The 17,801-nt window shown below is 38.7% G+C and overlaps 1 protein-coding gene across 1 annotated transcript in view; it reads left to right on the top strand.

The window, feature by feature from the left end:
- The window catches only part of ATRX (ATRX chromatin remodeler), a gene marked incomplete at its 5' end in the record, with an annotated part of 79,599 nt that overhangs the window by 10,066 nt on the left and 51,732 nt on the right, over positions 1 to 17,801 (top strand). The window contains 5 exons of the mRNA XM_082004168.1: positions 5,170 to 5,289; positions 8,126 to 8,235; positions 10,399 to 10,466; positions 11,392 to 14,321; positions 17,525 to 17,603. Coding sequence (XP_081860294.1) covers positions 5,170 to 5,289; positions 8,126 to 8,235; positions 10,399 to 10,466; positions 11,392 to 14,321; positions 17,525 to 17,603 — 3,307 coding nt within the window. The remainder of the gene's footprint in view (positions 1 to 5,169; positions 5,290 to 8,125; positions 8,236 to 10,398; positions 10,467 to 11,391; positions 14,322 to 17,524; positions 17,604 to 17,801) is intronic.

The raw sequence follows: 17,801 nt of genomic DNA, 5'->3' as shown, positions 1-17,801 counted from the left end.
TATATCAAATAAGAGCCATGGGTTAGGTCTCAATGCTAATCGAGAAGATGGCAGTGGGTGTTCTCATTTGTTTAAATCACTTGTTGTGCTCAGTTTATTTATGAGTACTTGGGCATCTATAATATTTAAGACTCAAATCCTGTCCCTATGATACCAGTCACATCTCTCCTTGGTTGTCTTGGAGAGATGAGGGTTTGCCCACGTAACCATGCTAACCATCCTGCATAGGACGTATTTAGGAACGGTGAACAGGTTGGTTTGATTGTAGAGATACTAATTTGCGTCAGTAGTTCTGCTCTTTTAAGAGACCACGATGGATTAAATAACACTCGTTGGCCTGTATTTTTGATCACCTATGGTCCAATTTCAGAAATTTGTGGGAATAGAGTTGTCTTATCCTTTACAGTCGGAGCAGATGTTGTACTAAGCTCAGTAATGTCTATTTTAAATACAAATGATAGTCACCCGCTACGGTGAGCCCGGAGGCAGACTGCAAAAACAGGTTGTACTAAGGTAAATTCTACCAACAGTCCAGCCTTTCACAGGCACAGAGTTTTGTATCTTTTGCTATTGGGCTTGATGTAATGTTGTACACAGAAATCTGAGATGTCTTCTCATGGGTAGACCCACTGATCATCTAGCATTCTATTTTAATTTCTTTCCCTGCTGTTCCCCGAAGTCAGAGAACTTTATCATCAGCTTCATCTTTATCCCAACTCCATTTGTTTTCTAAGTATATTTCAGTTCCATGCATGACAATGGTGGAAAGTTTTATATCTCCCTTACTAGAGTGTATTCCCGTACTCCTGGTGTACTTAACATGAGCTTGAGACCATGGCCACTCTAGAGTTCTTTGACCACAGATTAGGAGAAGCAGCGTTGTTAGGGTTTGGAACAGTAACATGAACACAGCATTTCTGATTGGCATCCTGCAGGGTGCTGTAAGAGAAAATAGAGACTCGTTCTGGTCGGGAGAGTCCAAACAGGTTACCCCATTAAAAAGAAGGAAAAATCCATTGTGCACTTACTTTGTGTTTTGTACCACTACTATCAGTACCTTTCCAGGCAAGTGGGCCATGAGGTTTAGTTAAAGTCAGAGGCACAGTACCTATGGATGGTAGATTGACCATCGTAGGCTGTTCTGGCTGTAGTGTCGTGGTGTATTCTCTTTTCCTAGTAGATGGAGCGCTAAGCTCAATTTTTACAAAAAATGCCCCTTGGTTGACAGGGCTTCCAGTAGGCCCATAACAATTATTTGATTGGAGTGCTTTGGGAAGTCTCATATCCCATTGAACCTCATGTGGTTTGAGATTCCTTTTCAATAAGGCATTAGCTCTTTCTACCATCCCATTCTATTGATGATAGTATGGGATGTGGAATACCTATTTAATTCCCTCTTGTTTTGCCTAATCTCACACTTCCTTACATGAACAGTGTGAGCCATTATCACTCCGGATAACATCAGGAGTAGGTAGATTTTAGAATGAAAATGATAGCCCTCTGCCAGAGCACTTAGTCACCAGAAACAAGCTGGAGACTACTTCCATCCCTGTGAGGATGTATTGATATCCTGTAGAGGATTTGAACTGTCTGATATAATCATATTGCTGTGTAGACCAGAGAAGTTTTCCCTTCATTGATACGTAGAGATGGTGTTTTAGCAGGATGATCTGTTTGTAATTTCAGTCTACACTGGGGACGTTCTGTAAGAATAGTTTCACACGTTTTTCTGTTTATAGGCCAGCCTTTACTCTGTGCAGCAAAGTAAAATGCTTTGTCACCTGTGAGACCTAGGTTTTGATGTAACTGTTCTCCCCATTGATACCACTCGGGAGTGAAGGTGATGTTCCTAATTTCAGTTATTTAATCTACGTTTTGATTCCACTTTGTGCTGGTTGGTTATTCTTAGCATGAGCCTTTACCGATGCTATCTTGAAAGGTGTGTTTCTGGCTATATCTAATAATAATTGCCAATCTTTGTTTTTCCAAACTGGGGATCTATTTACTTCCCAATTCAGGGTTTCCCATTGACAGAGCCACTGTGTGGCACCAGCCCACATAGCATAAGAGTCTACATATATCCTTTTTTCTCCATTCTGTGGTGCCAAAACAACTGCTTTTATTTCCTCTGCTTGTGCACTGCCTTCACCTTCCTCTATTACTTGTTTGCCAGTGCTAATACGTAATACAATGGCCTTATATTGCTATTTACCTTTTTTGCTGAAGCATCCGTAAACCACACGTTTTCTGTTGGCGTACCTTCGGTGAGGGGCAGTGGATCCCGAATGGGTGAAGGTTTAAAAGGCAGTTGTAATGCTAAAGGATCTGTGTTTATGGGCATCTGCAATTTGGAAACCTTAGTGTTGTCTTCCAGTTAATTGCATGTTTTCTGCAACTCCTGTTAGGTAGGCATACTGTTTTCTCATAGTGGGGTTTTGTGCAACTCCTTCTGGGGGAGCAGTCCCCTTTAGGGTTCCATCTATTACATTAAATGGTCCTCTAGTTTTCACAGGTTGTTCCTGATGTATTTTCACAACTTGTTTAACTGCTCGGACTAAGGAGGAAGGTCCCTTTTCCTATGCAGAGTATCGTCGTTCTGTTTCTTCAAATGCGGTTGAGCTAAACAATAAAGGTCTTTTTGGCCCATCGGGGCCAATTTGGAACAGGTTACACTAAGTAGCGTGTTCAGCGAAACCCCATTTGCCTATAATAGGGTCGCAGGGGTGTACTGGTCACAGTGACTGATAGGTTTTTAATTCTTCAGTTCAGTTTTGACTGCCTCTTTATGCTCTAATTTCCACTCCCAGGGTTTGCCTTTCTGTAAGAGTGAGTGTAATGGATGGGAAAAGATAGAAAATCAAGTTACACACTTCCTCCAATATCCTAAAGTTCCCATTAATTGTTGTTACTATGTCCTTGATTGGGGCATTTGCAGCTCTTCAGTTTTTCTTAAGGTAGCTGGAGGAATCACTGCACGGCCCACTATCCACCAAGTACCTAAAAGCTTTACTTGGTCCCTGACATTTTCTGGGTGGAATCTCAGTTTCTGCTTTATTTAGTGCTTGCCATACTGCCACTGCCGCTTCCCCCACCATCTCACAGGAGGTTCTTCCAATCCAAATATCATCTATCTATTGCTATGGTTTCACATCTTGAGGGAGTGAGACTGTCTGTAGAAGTTCAGCAAGTGCGGCATGAGCATTTGTGGTGAATGTTTATACCCCTGTGGGAGTCTGTTAAAGGTATATTGTATTCCCTCCTGAGTGAAAGCAAACTTTTCTTTATCCTCCTCCTTCAAGGGAACCATAAAGAACATACCTTCTACATCTAGCGTGGCCATCCACGGGTGCGCAGCTGCTTGCAAAGTAGCTGTGAGATTTGCCATGTTCGGTACAGCAGCCGTCAGTGGGGCTGTATTAGCATTTAGGCGCTAATAATCAATTGTTAAATGCCAATTCCTGTCCAGTTTCTGAACTGGCCAGACTGGTGAGTTATACAGGGAGTGGGTTATGGAGATAATTTGTCATTTCTCCAAATCAGCTATGACTTCAGAAATTCTATTTTTGTGCCTCTGCAGAAATCTGATATTGTGGTATGTTAGTAATTCTTGAATCGGGGAGTGCAGGGGCTGCGCGAAGTACACGCACTCTAGCTTCCCTATTTCTACCAGGATTGGAATTGATGTTTGAGCCGAAGAACCACACTGCCATTTGGCAGGCACCAGGTTTGCCCGTTTACAACATCGAAACCTGAAGTATTTTCATGATGTTCTTTAATTGCAAAGCGAGCATACCACATGTGTTTCTCACCCAGGAGCCATAATTTGACTTTGGCAGTTTGACACACAACACTGTTCACACTGGTAATCTTAACTCTTCGCTGTCCAGATGGTACGCCCAGGTTCTCAGCATCTTGTTGTGTTAGTATTGAAATTTGTGCTCCCATATCTATTTAAAACTTCAGCAATTGTCCATGAGGACTAACTGGAATTAAAATGTATGGGCCATCATATTTATCCACTGGTAAGCCTCCACTTTCCAGACAGGCAGGCCCAGTTGCCTTCTGGACACTACTTGTTTTTTGGCATCATGCCCTGTAATTCTTCCCTAAGGGGGAGGAAGGGGTTGTCTCTTTTTCTAGGGACTGGCGCTAGAGGAGTTGATACATGCTTCTCGCTTTCACTGTTGCCTCAGTTTCTGACAGGGCTCTGCGAATGCCTAAGGCTAACACATTCCTCCATAATTAGGTGCTCTTCCAAGGTCTTCCCAGTTACACCGATTGTCAGGAGCCTATGGTCCTGAGAAGCTGGGACTAGGATTCACTCTGTGCCTCCGTAAATAATCGGTGATGCTACTTGCCATCCTGCTGACTATGCCAATTTGTTGCAGATAGTGATGCACTTCACTCACCAGACAGAAGCAACAGTATGTTTACTGATAAAAACCAGCAATTTAACAAAGTCTGATAGTGAATGCAGCGGTGGTTTAAGAAGGTTCGATGGCAAAGTACGCTGGATTATCTACTGCGTACAGGACAGGGTCAGAGAAAACTGTCAGGGAGACATGACTCCCATTGGGTCATGAGGTTCAGAAAGGACCCCCTTGCTTTCTAAACTCCTTCTCGGAGGGGAGTCTAGGTGCAGCTGGATCCAGTCCAGGTCCCAGACTTGGTCAGCGGTTTATGTTTAAAGGATTAGATATGCGCAATCAATCCTTTCTATCTCTTAGCTAAGATTTGAAAGTTTAGCATGCTGTTAGTCGCTTACTGAGGATCTTGTTGCAGCAAGGGATCTCTCAAGCTCGAGGAGTAACCTTGAGAGGCATCCCTACTCAAGGGGAGATCCTGGCGTGCAGCCCGCTGTTGTTTCAGGAGAGCTCAAGGGGCTCTGGGCTGTCCCCTATTTGTGGAGTAAGATGATTGACTTAAACTTGCATATTTGTGTACCAGCAAGATGTCTGAGTCACTGCTCCAGACAGCCCTTGGTCATGGTGTTGCCGTGCATCTCCCCGAAGTCCAACTTAAGCTGGATGTAATCATCATGACCCCCACTAGTGGTTATTGCTGGTGCAGGGGGTGGGGGGAGCACACCACCACATTTTATTTAAACAGGACTTTTGCACTTCATTTGGATGTGTAATGGTTTCCAATTTCTAAATAAAATTATTCTAGGTACAGTGGTTGTACAGCCTGAGCCAGTGCTGAATGAAGACAAAGATGATTTTAAAGGGCCTGAATTTAGAAGCAGAAATACTGTTAAAATGAAACCTGAAGCTCCCAAAAAGCGTGGAGGTAAATACAATTTAAAACATTTATTAAAACGGGAAATGTGCTTGTGCATACATATCGGCTCATGCATGATTTTAATCACATTTTGAGCATTGACGTTTTCTCTAAATTATTAATCTTTGAAAGTCAGTTCCATTCTATTCATGCAAGATGTCCTATTCAGCCTATAGGAATGTTTTTTCCATTTGTGTTTATAACAATTTTACAGGACGTCCAACAGAAATCTACAGTGGTATAGTGTTAACAAGATAGGACTTTTCTGCTTGAACTCAGTGGTCTGTGTCTACATCCCCATGACAATTCATGTGACCTGCCCTTCCAGCCTTTTTTTTTTTTTTTTTCCCCATCCCTGGAGAATTTGCAGGCCTTCCCTTGTGTGTCTGGACTGGTTACTCATATACTGGTGCCTGACATAAGAGAATAGTTCTGGAAGGGGCATCAAGAGTTTCTTTAAGTCATACCTTTATCCAGGGCACACTCAGCTATATCTGTGGCACTACTGATGATTTTGGCTTCATTTTAAAGCTCTCCAGTACATGTGTTAAGCTCCTGTCAACTTTCAGGGAAATGGAATAGGTAGTGCCTTCTCCTGCATTGTTCCCGTTTTCAGACCAGGAAAGGTAGCCAGGTCAGGGACATGACTGCAGTCTACCTCAAGAGCAGCTGGATTAGGAATGTATCAAAACAGTTTTATTTTGTGTCATGCGTGGAAGAGGTAGTGCAGATCCATTTATTCTACACTTGCTTACAGCAAGTGTAGTTTACATGAAATGCTACTTACCTTTCTCTTGCTACTAGATTGAGGTGTCTAGCCTGTGCACATATAAAGTTAAGCATTACTGGTTGAGCAGGTAAAGTGTGTAGTTCCAACTACTTGAGATCCTGAATTCTATGGACAGTGAAAGTAAATAGTAACAAAATAAAAAAAGTCTATCTTGTTGTTTGCAGAGTGCATCTTTGCATTTTCATTAGGAGTTATATGTCCTGTTTATATTAGAAATAGTGGTAGCAATAGAACTCTTGCCTTTCTAGCATCCAAATGCTCTTATCCAAGACTGTGAGAGGCATTGTGTCAGTCTTTATGTTTTGTGTCTGCAGAATGGTTATGGTTGTATTTTTCCTAATAAACTCGTAGTTAGGAATGTTTTTTAAGTAAGTGTTTTTTCGGTATTAATGAATTAGTAGTTGCTTCATTTCTTTGGATTATCATCATTTGTAGTAGTAACATGCTTTACAAAGGTTTGCCTCATAAATTACCCTTTTTATTTCTGGTGCCAACTTGCAGATTTTAGGAAGGAGGCAGTAGTGCTTCCCCTTAAAGTTGTAGAGAAGGGGGAAGTGGCTTGGGACTTGACAGTGAATAGCTTGTTCTCCTTCGGTTGGCCGTTACCCTCTGCGATTCTTATACCCATTTAAGGCCTGTGATGTTTGACAAAGCCTGGGTAGGCTTCTGTGCTGCTTGGTACAATAGAATGTGGTATTCTTTTCCAAGTAGCATGATAGGATGGATGCGTTTATTCGAGGTTTACCAGCAGGTGTTTGAACTGTTTTTGAGGTCATAAGTGCTTTGCAAGTCAATGAGCTGTGCAGTACGTGCAATCATGCATGCATTGAAGGTGAAAACAATTAATCTTGTATTCAAAATTTCAGACCTGCTATTTTTACTGAATTGTAAGGCTGTATTAGTTTTTCTTACTGGCCTGTAAGCTATTGAGATTGTGCTTCAGTAGCAAATTGCTAGTAGCTTGTATTGTGTCTTGAAAATGTTCATTCAGTTCCTTAACATTGTGGTGTTGGTACTTGGTTCTAATTCTGTGGTAGTGATTATTTAAAATAAAAAATAATTTTAAAAATATATAGTCTGTACTCAGGCTATAATAATTGTTAACCATGTGAGTTAATTTCCTTATACTATTTACTGAACATGACAGCAAAGGACAGGTCACAGTTAAGTGATCCCATATCGAACCTCTATTTACTTGACCCTAAATTAGGTTTTTGAAAGTGTATGAACTGAATGCATGAGCTTTCACAAATTATTTTCCTTTTTCTTGAAAGCATAATTGCTGTTAAAAACAACGGTCTCATAATATTTGTTAGTCAGTTTAACAGCCAGCTAATAGCGAGCCTCCCAACCCCAAGTTGACCGCCTTTCAACGTGAATTGGGGGATTGACATTAAAGAAACACTTTCTTGACCAAATGGAGATACAGCAGCAGTGTGGTACACAAACTGTGGGAGCAATCAGCAAGATGGTGAGAACATATGTATTATAGCAAAATTGTAGTTTCAAAAAAACCCAAACAAATAACGAAAACCCACCATCAAGAAGAACAAAAAGTGAAAAAAAGATTTTTTGGGCACGATTATAAAATATTTCATGCATCTTCTGTAATGGTCTCCCATATTTTTCTTTGAGAAACTAAAACTGTATGTGAAAGAAATAATACAAACATGTTCATAAAATACCATTCTAATTCACAGATTAAATGAAGAAGGTTGTACAGAATATCAGGGCTGCTTTGAAAGAGTTTAGTGATGACTCTTATTTCGGTGTGTTCTCATGAAGTGACCAGTTAATCCAAATTAAATCTCTCAAAGCAAAAAAATTGTATCTTGGCCCCAAGTGGAGTATAGAAGTTACAGGAAAATTCTTTCAGTCTTTAGATGGCGAGCGGTTACAGAAAGATTTCTGTAATGCTGGGTGGTAAAGTAATAAAGGCATATGAAAAACCTAACAGGCCAAAATACTGTAAGACAATGAAATAGGTATATACAGATTTCTTTAAAAAAAAAAAAATGAAAACAATTAATGTGTGGTTTATAATCCTCTCTATAGAGGAAGGACTACATGGAATTGTAAGCTGTACAGCTTGTGGGCAACAGGTGAACCATTTTCAAAAGGATTCAATCTATAGACATCCTACACTGAAAGTTCTTATTTGTAAGGTATGTGGTAAACAGTTCTACAGTTTGTACTGTTTGTTTTTGTTTGAAATGTCATATTAGTTGATTTGGGTGGGATTATTGTGGGAGTAGTTCTTGTTTATTAGCCAATAAACTTTTCAGTCATTAACTGTTACAATTAAGGAAAATAAAAGCAGAAAACAAAAAGGCAAATACAGCTTACAAATTTATATTCCTGATTTCTCACACCCTAGTTAAAGTCATTGTGGTTTCATTGTAATTTATTTTCACAGTTTTCAAGGCCATAATTTTAGTTAATTTTTTTAATGTTAAATGATCTATCTGAAATTTCTGCCTACTGATAATGTATTATAAGAGCAGATGCAATTCTGGGTCTCCTGGTACAGCATTGTATGTAAAACAACGTCAAAATAAGAAGCGGAAAAGTAGCTTTTAAGCCATCTCGGTTTTGCTTGTGTACAGCTCCTGGCCTGTTTTAATTTGTGCAGCCTCTGTAATGATGGTCTAGTCCATAGCCCAAAACCAGCACCTGGGTCTTCAGCTACATGGTTTCATGGTGGCTTCAGTTAGGCCCTAAGTTGCCTGCAATGGGAAGAGGTGGGGAACAGCGGAGGAAGGAAACATCCCTACCTCCCGTTTTGGAGACGTCTTTTAATTTTCAAAGACATATATATAGATATCTCTCTTGCATATCTCTACAGTTGTAGAGATTCTGTATTTATAAAGGTATCTCTAAACAGAGAGAGATACAGATCTGTGTTACGATGCACATTTAGCATTCCCCTTCTCTTCCTTCTGCTTCTCCCCCAATTCCCAATTAATGTTACATATTCAGCTGACGTACTATCTCAGACATGTCCATCTAGTCTAATATTCTGGCTCATTTCTTCCATTCATTCTGGCTTGTTTCTTTTATGAAATGTGCTTTAGAAAAATTGGCTTACAAGGCGACTGTTTTCAATCTTCGCTGGAATCCTAACTCTTGCTCCGAGCCGTGAAAATCCTTAACATGCAGCTGTACATGTTCTTGCGATGCATGCAAGTTATCTGGTTCATTTTTGAAACTTGTTTAGGGTGTTGGGTTCAATAGCAGCTCTTGACTGTGAGCTCTGCTAGATAATTACATCACATGTTGTTTCCCGTAAATTTTCTGTATCTTTACTTAACTGAACATGGCCTCACATTAATGTGAGAGAGGAATGAAAGTCCCTGATCTGCATACCCCATGTCTGACATTTTCCTGTGTCTAGTTCTTTTCTTCTTTTTCTCTTGCTTAGGTATACAGTCCCAGACTTAGAAGCTGTTTTCCTTTGACTATAAATGTTGTGTCAAGTGTCTAAACATCATCTTTTACTGTTTGTTTCTTTTTGTTATTGTTGATTTAGTTTAGTTAACAGGTTTAGTTTAGTTAAACAGTTTATCTGCTCCAGATAAAGTGGCGTCATCATTTTAAATTCAGGAGCTGAAGCCTCTTCTGGATTCTGAATTCACTGGGTAAAAGGACAGAATTTAGCCAAGAGCTTGTATTAATCCCTATTCAAAATAGGGCTTCAAGTCTGGGAGAACTTTCTTTACTAGCAACTGGAAAAAAAACCCCACACCTTCAAAATTTGGTTTAAAGAATTCAGCAACTGAAGCTACTGCTACTACAAGCTGAGTTGTGTGTATTTCTTTCTTACTATTACCAATTTTTCAATAAAAGTGCTTAGTTTGCATCAGAGAATTGAAGTCTTGGATGTTAACATCAGGACAAATACCGAAGACCTTTTTATTTAAAGCCATATGGGATCGATTGCTAACATAAGGAGCGTACAGCTGAAAATTTGCATCGGGGAAGATACGGTGTTGATTTACGTAGGAAATACATTAAAAAATCCTACAGATTTGAAGAGAAACATTCAGCTGATGTTCTAAAATATGCAAATATGCAGCCATCAAACAAAAGCCTATTTAATTTTTAAATAAACCTTGAGCCATCTAAATAAGAAGTCATGGTTTAGGACCTATTGTGTGTATGGAAGATGTTTTTTAGATAACCGCAAATATAAAAGGGTTAGAATGCTGAAGACCTTGCAGCTGCCGCTTTTAATGGCTTGCTTCTAATACACGCTGAAAATGTATGAATTACTGAAGTCCAGTTGAGATTTAATAAAAAAATTCCTTGTCCTGTCTCTTTCTTTACAGACTTGCTACAAGTACTACATGAGCGATGACATTAGCCGTGATTCAGATGGAATGGATGAACAGTGTAGGTAAGTGTACAAAAACTGAAGTAACACCTACAGTTCTTCTGGATTGGTTTGGTTTTTTTTCTTGCAATAATGAAATTACTGACAGGTAAAAACCAGTACATAAGCGGTTAATTAACAATTGTTTCTCACCAAGAAATGCTCAACCCCAGGGATTTTGTAAATATTTGATTGTTATTTTAGTAATTAACATAAAAATATTTTGTAAGGACATCCAATAGCAAAGACTTGTAAGACATCACCTTACAAATACTTGAAAGGTAGGGAAGAATCTGGCATTCTAAACCTTGCAAGCCACAGAAACTTACTTTTCCAGATGCATCTCCCACTTTTGAAATATTGAAGTATGTCTCTGTCCTTATGTCAAATATCTAAATGTGTAATCCAGTCAAATTGTGAAGTCTGTGATGCCTATGAGCTTACTTTTCAGATGCTTTTCAGGTCTTCATCAAACACTATGCAATCTAGACATAGATCAAAACCCATATATTTTATTTTCATATGCAGCTGCAGTTGTAATATTAGTTAAGGCTAGAAAGACTTAAGCTAATTAATTTTGCTGTAAAATAAAAGAAAGCATTATTATTATTATTCTTTTTTAATTCTCAGAAGAAACATAGAAAAGAAAATTTCAATTAACTTTTTCTCTTATTTAAAATTGATGCTGAAATTGTGTTTGGATATTACTGACCATTTCAGCTTTGTGAACTGTTAATCTAATACTGTAATTTTCTGACTTTGCAATTCTCAATTGAGTGCTTTTCGGTCATGCTTTTAGTAATGTTTTCAATTAATTAATACTTGTTTATCACCTGAATTTTTAAAATGCAAATTCTTTATCAAATAGTGACAAATATGTAAACTTCTCGAATTTGTCACCTTGTTGATATAGAGATAAGGCTCTTATATTTCTTTTGTCTCATTTCAGGTGGTGTGCTGAAGGTGGAAATTTGATTTGCTGTGACTTTTGCCATAACGCCTTCTGTAAAAAGTGCATTTTGCGCAACCTGGGTCGAAAGGAGCTATCGACTATACTGGATGAAAATAACCAGTGGCACTGCTATATTTGCCATCCAGAGCCTTTGCTGGACTTGGTCACTGCATGTGACAGTGTCTTTGAAAATTTAGAACAGTTACTGCAACAAAACAAAAAAAAGATCAAAGTTGAAAGTGAAAAAAGTAAAATATATGACCATACAGTCAAGTTTTCTCCAAAGAGAAATAATTCAAATTGTAATGGGGAAGAAAAAAAATTAGACGATTCATATTCAGGTTCACTAACATATTCTTATAAAGCACTAATGGTGCCAAAAGACTTGCTTAAGAAAACAAAAAAGCTGGTTGAAACTACAGCAAATCTGAATTCCAGCTTTGTAAGCTTTTTGAAAAATGCTGCAGAAAATGTAGAAATAAGCCCAACTGTGCAACTTTGTCAGCTAAAAGCTTTTAAATCTGTGTTGAGTGACATGAAAAAAGCTCATCTGGCACTAGAAGAAGGTCTGAACCTGGAGATACAAGCTTTGAATGTTAAAATGAAAGACAAAAATACCAAAGAGAAAAAGCCTGATGTTAGATCAGAAAAAAATGAGGTGAACAAAGATGAAGGAAAGGAACATGTGGCATTAAAAGAGGATGACACTGTAAAGACACAGAAGAAAGTTGTATCTGAACAGCCTGACGGTGAGCCCATGGACCAAAGTGTTCCAACAATGGAACAAACGGATAACAAGCGTACTTCTGGTGAAGATAAAAGGTCCGGCAGAAATGACGAACCTCAGTATGAACCTAATAGTACAGAGGCTTTAGACATGGATATAGTATCCATTCCCTCATCTGTTCCTGAAGATATTTTTGAGACTCTAGAATCTGCTATGGAGATTCAGATTACATCAGATGAGCAAGACAATGGAAATACAGGAACAGATAATGAGACTCTAAATTCAAATACAAAACTGAACACTCCTGTGAAAGATAGCAAAGGTGGTACTAAGTTAAAATTATCAGCTAAAGGAACAAAAGAATTGATTGTAAAATTGACTCCTGTTTCCCTTTCAGAGTCTACAGTTAAAGCTGAAGATCAAGACAGCAATCTAGAAAAGGGAAGTAAGGATGTTGATGTAATACCTAGAGCAGAAAACTCTGATTCTGTAAAACAGAATCATAATGCTGGCAGTGAACCTTCCGTAGAAAACGAAACTGTCTCACTTGTAGAGGAATCTGATCTCAGGAGATCACCGCGTGTGAAGACCACGCCTCTGAGGCGCCAAACAGACATCAGTCCTTTAACATCAAATTCAGAAGAAGATAGCAATGACACGTCTAATGAAAAACGTAAGAGAAACTCATCAGAACAACCAAGGAGGAAAAATGATAAAAGAAATTCGTCTGACAGTACTGTTGATGGTCCTAGCCCTAATAAACTTTCTAAATCAAAAAAGCCATATGTATTAGACCATAGCTCGGATTCTGATGAGATGCCAGCTGTTCTTAAAGAAGTAGCTATGATGAGTCACAGTTCTTCAGATATTGATAGCAATAGTGAAGCACCAACAAATGATCAGAACACTTTAAATTTTCTAAAGAATCAACCAGTAAAGGATGAAAACGGAAAACGAAAAAGAAAAAGTTCCAGTTCTGGTTCAGATTTAGATGCTAAAAGAGGCAAATCAGCAAAAAATTCTGCTACTGCTAAAAAGAAACGACAAAACTATTCAGATTCTTCAAACTATGATTCTGAGTTAGAAAAAGAAATAAAAATACTGAGTAAAATTGAGTCTGCAAAAAAAGCCAAGAAAAAATACTCACGAAAAGAAGATAGTTATGATTCCTCTGAAGAAGAGCAGAGGAAAAAAGTAAGTAGTAAGAGAAAGGTAAATTTGAAGAAACAGAGAGAGAAATCTTCTGAAGATGATGATGCTGAAAAGTCTTCCCCGGAGAAGGAGATTAATCATTCTTCTAAAGATAAAAAAACTGGTAAGGGATCAGCTGCCAAGGAAAGGATGAACAGAGACTTGAAAGAAAAAACTGTAAAGGGAAAGCATGATGAGTCTTCTGATGTTGAGAAGTCTTTACTGGAGAAAGAGGAGAGTAGTCCTAAAGGTGTAAAGCTAACTGATGTTAAGAAGAGCAAGGATTTGAAAAAGAAAAAGGCACAGGAAGGTTCTTCTTCAGAGGGTACTGAGAAATCTGTAAAGAAAGAGCATGATTTTGATTCTTCAAAAGACAGATTCAAGAATAAAAAAGGATCAGAAAGCAAAGTGAAGAAATCTGAAAAATTGAAAAAGAAAAGTTACAAGAAAGAACAAGATGATTCTTCTTCTGATGTTGAAAAGTCATCTCTAGAGAAAGGAAGTTGCAATTCTTCTGAAAATGACAAAACTAAAAATGAACCAGTGTTTAAAGAAAAGAAAAGGAGGAATTTGAGAGAGAGAGTATCTAAAAGAGTGCAGATTGATTTATCCTCTGATGCTGAGAAATCTGCCCTGAAAGAGGAGAGTTCTTCTGAAGATGCTGTGCGGAGTAAAAACCAAACTGAAACTAAAGAAAAGAAAAAAATAAGTCACAAAAAGAAAATTACCAAGAAAGAACAAAACGACTCCCTGTCCTCTTCTGATGAGGAGTCTTATGAAGACAGTAAGAAAAAGATTAAAAGGGGGTCAATGAAAGAAAGTAAAAAAAGTAACTTAAAAAAGAAAGTGTCAAAAAAGAAGGTGGTTGTCACTTCTTCTTCCTCATCTGATAAGGAAGAAAGTGATGAACATCATTCAACAGGTGATGGAAGCAGCGATGAGCAGAAAATTATGCCAGTGACTGAAAACTTAATGCTGTCTGCTGGTACAGGATTTTGTCAGTCATCAGGTGTGCAAAAGATACTCATCTACACATATTACAAATTTCTTCTCGTAGTATATTAATAAGATTTGGGTAACATTTAATAATCTAGAATTGAAAATATTTGAAGTAGGTAATTACACATTTAAAAGTTTGCAGCCAGTTTAGGTTTTCTGATGCTGATTTGGAAGCACCCATTTCAATTTGTGCAGCTTGTCACTTGGGGGAGAAAAAGGATGTCACTGTAAATGGAGTGGCTTGAGAAGCTCTAGTCTGTAATTCCAGCAGGTGTTTCCTTGCAAGCACAACTTTCAAAAGCCTGTTCCTCTCTTTGGCTGCCCAGGTGCTATTTAGCAGAAACTGGCTTTGAGCAGTAGGTATCTAGTGAATTCAAATTTGTCAGCTCATGGTTATGCACAAGAGATACCACAAGTCTTCAGAATCATTGTAGTATACATTTTAAAAATCAAGTAGATGATCTTTGTGCCTCAAGAGACCCATGTAGCCTTAGAGTAGCTGGTGCCAGTTAAGAGAAATCTGTCATCACTTAACTGTTTTCATAGCAGGTTTAATAGTAATAATCCTTTTTCTCGCCAAAGTAGAACTACTTCATCAGTGTCTTAGATCTTTAGGAAAATAGAAGGAAATTGAGAACTGCTGAACTTGAACACTTGGTTTTAAAGAACTTAAAAAGGAAGGGTAGTTTTCACATCACATGGACAGTACAGATGTTTTTAATAAATGCATTTTCAACTGGAAAAAATGAAATCTATTTTGTTCTAACTAGTGACAGGTAAATTGTTACCTATTTGTTTGCTTCTAATGATGCTTCATAGAACTTTCTGTACATGACTTTACTGTACCTGAGCCAACAGTTACAGTGCTTTGCGAAGCTGCAATTCAACAAAAAATGAATAAAACAGCAATATGTTTATGAAGATAGCAGAAGGGACATAGTTGCAAGTTGGCTTTCCTAAAAAGCCTTTGTAGGCTGACACTAAATGCAAAATGAGATGGTTGTTGTTTGTAGGTTCTTTAAAACAAACAAACAATAAGCACAAATGCCCCAAAACCATTCCTCAAAGAACACACCCAGATTTTAAATTAAGCATAGTGTTCCTCCTTTTTTCTATCAGCTTGATGCTGACCCACTTCTTCCCTAAGTTTTCCTGCAGTTGAGTTTCTGGAGGGTTGTTAATCTTTGCAGATGCAAAGGTAGCTTTTCACAGGTGCTATGCTGCTTTGGATTTAGAGCCCTGTAAGAAAGCAGAGTTTGATTAATGGTGTTTTGCATCATTGTAGAGTAACAGTTGGAAAATAAGTTTCTTACTCTGCATATTTTTCAGTCCTGCAATGTTTGTTTTTCAAGGTCCTCTGATGAAGTAAGTTTAGTTGCGTCTCTGCATGTGTAATACAGGGACTTCTAGGGCTTTTCCTTGATGGATGCCAAAACAAGGTTTTCCCCAGTGATACCACTGCTGGCAGAGATTGCAGATAACGAATGGTTTGCATAGTAATGAACTAGTGTCTCGTGTGTGGTAGCTGCCATGGCTGTTAAAACCCTCCCTGTAGACAGACAATTGATGGTACTCGGTGACAGTAACCCATATGCAACAGTTCTTGGCATCCCTGGACCATCAAAGAAAAATACTCTAAAAATAAAATTGGTCCTGTACAGTGTATGTTCATAGACTTGGTATTGAAATGGCCCAGGTGGAAAAAGTTGGTTGTAATATATCAGAAGGTGTCTGAGGCAGTGAGAGTGATTGCTTTATTTGCCAGTCGCAAGTGGAAAGATTGGATAATTACTGGATGGGAGAGACGCATAACAGTGTACAAATTGGAAAAATGAGATGGTGATGTGGCATGATTGACAGTAAGAGTTAGACTGAGAGAAGTGGGTTTGTTTAGCCTGGAGAGAGAATGCTAAAAATGGGGAGTCTTAATTGCTGTCTTCTAGTCATCTAATGGGTAGTTACAGAGGCGGCTGAGCTGGATGCATGACGAAAGGATGAAAGGCTGTGGATGCATGTTTTTGCAAGGAAGATTCTTGATTAGATACTAAGAAGAAATTCTTTACATCGAGAATGGTCAAAGCCTGAAACTGGTTGCCCTGTCAAATTGTGGAATCCCTGTCCTTGGAAATATTCAAACCTGGACTGGCCAAGGCCCTGAGAAAACTGACCTCGCTTCGGAGGTAGCTCTGCTTTGAGGATGGAGTTGGAGTAGATTATGTCCAGAGGTCGCTTCCAACCTTAGTTATTGTATGATTCTATGAGAATCTGCCTTTGTTATATTAAGAGGAGGCAAACTTGCCCTTTCTCTTCAGTTTGCTTTTGGCTTAATAGGAGAATAAATAAAGGAGTCTTTTCTGTGTCTGAACAAGCTATGTAGGTTGATTGTTGGATAAGACTTAGAATCTGGTTTAACCAACAGGATACTTCTACTTATCTAAGCCCAAAAGTGAGGGACTTTCTGTGATCACCTCTTATACGGTCCTGTTAGACATCTGGCTAGTGGTAATTCCAGGACAAGTGTACATTAAAACAACTTGGAGCAAGTTTCTCGCAGCGTAGTTTTAGTCCACTCCCCACAGGCAGAAAATGAACAGTAGGACTTACGAATGAGGGGATCTAGGTTCATTAGGATTTTGAGGTCTCTTTTCCTAAGCTCAGTTTTACTAACTAGTGGATTTGACTTACTTATATGTGAGTCAGAAGAAGGAGAGAAAAGGAAGGGGCCTGGCAGCATGTTAGAAATAATCTGAATTCCTCCAGCTCAGCCAAAAGAGTGCAGAGGAGCTTAAAGGCAGGTATATTGTGCTACTCTTTCCCTATTACGTGTCCCATGCTGTTGGTTTTGGTGTGCTTTCTGTATGAGACAGTATCCCTGGAGTGCAGCTGAGTTTTGATACTTGCAGTAAGGATAGCACGTGTAGTTTTCAAAGCGTAAGTCTTCACACATACACAACAAATGTACATGCATTGGTTTCGATACTCTGAAAGCAGAAATGGGCAAGGTTGATTATTATTAAAAATATTTATTTTTATATGTCAATAGGTAACTGGCTTTTTTTGCTTGCTAGTAAAAAAGTGGTGGTATTACTAAGCTATTTTATGGGGATTCTTGGTGGAGAAATCAGTTCATGTGCTGTGTTGTTTATTGCTGATTTTACACGTATTAAGTGTTTATGTCTTCTGGTTTTTTTTTGTTTCCCCTTCCTCCTCCAGGAGATGAGGGAGAGACTAAATCAAGGGCTGTTCCAATGGAGGAGGAGGAAGATGATGATGATGACGATCCTGAGAATAGGTATGATACCACCCGTAAGGACTTAAAAAAGATTATAACACACCCTAGGCGTGGGCGCAAACCGGCGCAACGGAAGAGCAAGCAGGTTGTAAAAACCACGACTGCCTGCCTTGTAAAGACTCGCTCACGGGCTTCCCGCAAGTTTGAACAAGGGGCCAGAAAACAGAGGCCAAAATCCAGAAATGCAAAGAAAGTATT

The sequence above is a fragment of the Phaethon aethereus genome (genome assembly GCF_964289735.1).
Source record: "Phaethon aethereus genome assembly, chromosome: 10".
In the NCBI taxonomy this organism is placed as follows: Eukaryota; Metazoa; Chordata; class Aves; order Phaethontiformes; family Phaethontidae; genus Phaethon; species Phaethon aethereus.
The sequence above is the reverse complement of the archived record's forward strand: the minus strand, read 5'-3'. Positions and strand labels throughout refer to the sequence as shown.